Source organism: Chrysochloris asiatica, unplaced genomic scaffold (assembly GCF_000296735.1).
Source record: "Chrysochloris asiatica unplaced genomic scaffold, ChrAsi1.0 scaffold00010, whole genome shotgun sequence".
NCBI classification, from domain to species: Eukaryota; Metazoa; Chordata; class Mammalia; order Afrosoricida; family Chrysochloridae; genus Chrysochloris; species Chrysochloris asiatica.
In genome coordinates, this window is record NW_006408528.1 from 14,592,124 (window position 1) to 14,597,001 (window position 4,878).

The 4,878-nt window shown below is 39.4% G+C and overlaps 1 protein-coding gene across 1 annotated transcript in view; it reads left to right on the forward strand.

Moving 5' to 3' along the window:
• Positions 1-483: 483 nt before the first annotated feature.
• Positions 484-4,878, forward strand: part of HEPACAM2 (HEPACAM family member 2) — a 57,174-nt gene continuing 52,779 nt past the window's right edge. Inside the window, exon 1 of the mRNA XM_006834293.1 lies at positions 484-975. Within this exon, the coding sequence (XP_006834356.1) occupies positions 585-975 (391 nt within the window). The 5' untranslated portion in view covers positions 484-584. The remainder of the gene's footprint in view (positions 976-4,878) is intronic.

Here is a 4,878-nt window from a genome sequence, read left to right on the forward strand (position 1 = left end):
ATGTAGCTGTGGAGTAATTCTGTGCATTTTCATTCTGTATTTCATTTTCATTACGCAACTGACCCTGCCTGGTAATGGTTGAAAGCCCTCCTTGCTGGGAATTTACATTTAAGGCCTTTAGTGAAATATTATGGCAATCAGAAGGTTTGGGGGCAAAGTCTTTGGAAGCAGTGGCCTTCCAATTTTTTGCAAATCACATAATTTGATGAGGATGTGATATTACTCACACATCAACAGAGTTGCTGTTCATAAAATTAAGTGTTCATAAAGGCTAGTGTTTTTTTTTAACGTTTTTCATTGGACTTTAGAACTAATCATCTTTCCCAGTTCTCCTTTTTCCCATTATTCTTTAACTGGCATAGATAATAACTTCTGCTTCTCGTTTTCCATCTTGCCTTTAGAGAAGCCAGGCAATCAATCGTATTCTTTGGGTGGAGTCTTTGAAATGCAGAAGGTTTCAGAGATAGATATTTACTTCTACATGTAACCAGTACTAGAATGATTAGTAACTTGGAAGCTGTTCTTTCTCCAAAAGGATTCTCACCAATCAGGTTCTCTCTGCAGTTGCTGCTGTAGCTTGTGAAATGTGGCCTGGGGTCTTACATTTCCTTTGCTTTGCAGCTGGCACATGCTCAGGACTGACAGTAATGGTGCCCTCACACACCATCCATGGCATCAGGGGTCAGGCCCTCTATCTCCCTGTGAACTATGGCTTCCACACTCCGGCTTCAGACATCCAGATCATATGGCTGTTTGAGAGACCCCATACAATGCCCAAATACTTACTGGGCTCGGTGAATCAGTCTGTGGTTCCTGACCTCGAATACCAACACAAGTTCACCATGATGCCACCCAATGCATCTCTGCTCATCAACCCACTGCAGCTCACTGATGAAGGCAGCTACATCGTGAAGGTGAACATCCAGGGAAATGGAACCCTCTCAGCTAGTCAGAAGATACACGTCACTGTTGACGGTAAGTCCACTGTATATGTACGGCTGGGCAGCAGGATAGTATGAGGGTTAGCAAAGCCTCAGGCATCTAGATGACCAGTGTTTTCAAAGCTCTACAGCTTTGGCCAAATTCATTAACCCTCACAGTTTAGTGTCTTATGGTTTTAATAACTATCTACCTGAAGAGCCTTTCTGAGGATTAAATACGACAGTTGAATACAATGGTTCTGTACAATGATCAGCAAAAGGTAATGAAGCAATAAGATTAAGTTAGTATTTGTATTTGTTTACCTGGAAATTATCAATTATAAAGTTGCTGGAGTGGACCGACTCAACTGCACTTAACAACAACAGAGTAATGAAATAGATATCGTTATTGATATCCTCAGTTATCGTTACTAAGTGCAACGGACTTGGTTTCAACTCATAACAACCCTGTATAGAGTTTCCGAGGAGCGGCTGGTGGGTTTGAACTGCTGACCTTGTGGTTATCCTACAACACCGCAAAGAGGCCTATTTCAGTCATGTGAGGATTTTTATCTTGGTAAAGTGGGGAGGACCATGCTGAAGGAACGGTAGGAGTGCTGGAAAAGTTCTCTGAGGGGCGCTGGGGTTGACCAGCTTTCAGCATTTATGTTCCTTATTGAGCTATACAAGTGCAATGTCTTAAGTATATTACGTCCAATGCTCAGTTTTGCATTATTTCCTCTAAATCCGTAGTATTCCTATAATTTAGTAGATATTCACTCCAGTTAACTGATGGATCGGGCTAAAAGCCTCTGAGTCATGACCGACCCTCTCTATCTCTTACATCCCACATCCAGTTCACAAGGAAACCTTGCCACTTCACTTTCAAAATATAGACAAAGTCCAACCCCTTCTCACTAGCCCCACTACTGCCCTGCTCAACTCACTGTTAGCTTTCCCATAGATTATGCCATTCACCATCCAGCCAGTCTCCCTGCTTCAGTTCCTGTCCTCTGCAGTTTAAAATACCCCGCAATGTTCTTTTCCAATAGAATAAAAGTCAGCGTACGAACAAAGGCATAAATACAAAACATAATCTCCCCCACATACCCAACATCTTTATGACTTCTCTTCCTACCTCTCTTTCTGCACCCATCTTATTCTTCCTAAAAGAGGATAAACACACACTTCAGGATCTTTGTATTTGCTGTTCAATATACCTCTATTGCTTTTATCCTAGATACTAATTAGCATACTTCCTTCCATTGTTTCTTTTAGATCTCAGTGCAAATATGATTTTATCCGTGAAATCTTTCCTGACCATCCTATCTATATAATATATAACCTCACTTTCCCTAATCCACATACAAGCATGGCCTCTTGAATTCTGTATTGAAATGGACATATATATTTTCATTTACTCCTTGTTTCTCTTCTCCTTGAGGGTCTTCCGCTTTTTTGCTGACCCTCTACTTTACCAAGTATGATGTTCTTTCAGGGACTGGTCCCACCTGATAACATGGCCAAAGTCCATGAGATGAAGTCTTGTCCTCCTCGCTTCTGAGGAGGCTGTACTTCTTCCAAAAAAGATGCGTTTATTCTTCTGACAGTGCAGGATACTTTCAATATTCTTGGCCAACATTATAGTTTAAATACATCAATGTCTTCTCTGATCTTCCTTATTCATTGTCCAGCTTCCACGTGCACATGGAATCAATTCCTACTTATAGCAACCCTGTGCACAAAAGAAGGAAACTGCTCAGTCCTGCGCTATCCTGGCAACTGTTACATTTGAGCCCACTGCTGCTGCCACTAAGTTAGTCCATCTTGTTTGGGGGTCGTCCTCCACTTCAAGAGCATGGTGTCCCTCTTCAGAGACTGGTCACCTGCTGATAACTTGTCCAAAGTATGAGAAGTCATCCTGGCTTCTTAAAAGCATTTTGGCTGCACTTCTTCCAAGACAGATTTGTTTGTTTTTCTGGCAGTCCACAGTACTTTTAATGTTCTTTTTCAAGGCCATATTCAAATGCACACACTCTTCTTCAATCTTCCTTATTTATTGCCCAGCTTTTCACATGCGTACGAGGCTACTGAAAATACCATGGCTTGGGTCAGGTACACCTTAGTTCTCAAACTGATAATCTTTGCTCTTGAGCACATTAAAGAGATCTTCTGCTGCAGATTTGATTTCTTGATGGCTGCTTCTAATAGTGTTGATTGTGGACCTGGGCAAATTGAAGTCTTAGACAATTTTAATCTTGTCTCCATTTATCATGATGTTATTTATTGGTCCAGTTGTGAGAATTTTTGTTTTCTTTACATTGAGATGCAATCCAAAATGAAGGCTGGAGTCTTTGATCTTCATCAGTAAGTATTTTAAGTTCTCTTCACTTTCAGCAAACAAGATTGTGCCATCTACATATCACAGGTTGTTAATGAATCTTCCAGAATCCTGATGCCACATTCTTCTTCATATAATCCCGCTTCTCAAATTATTTTCTCAGCATACAGATTGAACAAATATGGTGAAAAGATACAACCCTGGAGTATACCTTTCCTGATTTTAAATCATTCAGTGTCCTCTTGTTCTATTTGTATGTGTTTTTTGCTTTGTTTTGTTTTTTCCCCTTGTTCTATTTGGATGACTGTCTGTTAGTCAGTGTACAAGTTCCTCATGAGTACAATTAAGTGTTCTGGAATACCCATTCTTCACAATGTTATCCAGTTTGTCACGATCCACAGTGACAAAAGCTTTTGCATAGTCAATTAAGCAGAGGTAAACATCTTTCTGATATTCTCTGTTTTCAGCATGATATTCACATGTCAGCAATGATATGCCTTGTTCTGTGTCCTGTTTTGAATCCTTATCAATGTACTGTTACAACCATTTTTTAATTATTTTTAAAAAATTTTACTTGCATGCTATATTAATGATATTATTTTATGATTTCCACATTCTTTTGGGCTGCCTCTCTGGAATGGGCACAAATATGGGTCTTTCCGATCAGTTGGCCAGGTAGCTGTCTTCAAAATTTCTTGTCATAGATGTGTGAGCACCTCTAGTGCTGCATCAGTCTGTTGAAAGATTTCAATTTGTATTCCACCCCTTCCTGAAAACTTGGTTTTCACTAATGCCTTCAGTGCAGTTTGGACTTCTTCCTTTAGTGCCATTGGTTCTTGATCATATGCTACCTCTTTAAGAAAGCAAAAGCTCATTAAAAAGTCAAGAAAGAAAGAAAAGAAATGACTAAACATTAACCATTTCTTTTTAGTATAATGACTGTGTCTTCCTTCCATCTTCTTGTGATGCTTTTTGCATCATTCAATATTTTGCCCATGTTTTTGTTAAGTGCCATCAAGTCAGTTATAACTCATAGCAACCCTGTGTAGGATTTCCAAGGAGCAGCCTGGTGGGTTTGAACCACCAATCCTGTGGTTAGCAGTCCAGTGCTTATCCTATAGCACTACACTTAGACTCCATTTTACCCATAGACTCCTTCAATGTTGCAGGTCAAGCTTAAATTATTTCTTCATTTCTTTCAACTTGATAATTGCTGAGTGTGTTTTTCCCATTTGGTTTTCTTACTCCAGGTGTTTGCACAGTTCATTATAATATTTTTGTTCATCTTCTTGAGCTGCCCTTTAAATTTTTCTGTTTAACTCTTTTACTTCTTCATTTCTTCCATTTGCTTTAGCTTTTCTATATTCAAGAGCAAGTTTCAGAGTCTCTTCTGACATCCATTTTAATCTTTTCTCCTTGGGGGTCACTGACACTCTACTTTTCTTTCAGGGACTTGTCCCTCTTGAACTATGGCCACAGTCCATGAGACAAAATCTTGTCATCCTCACTTCTGAGAAGGCTGTACTCCTTCCAAGAAAAATGTGTTCTTCTGTCAGTACAGGGTACTTGCAATATTCTCTTCTTTTCTTTTTTTCCTGTTTTTTTTTTTTTTTTTTT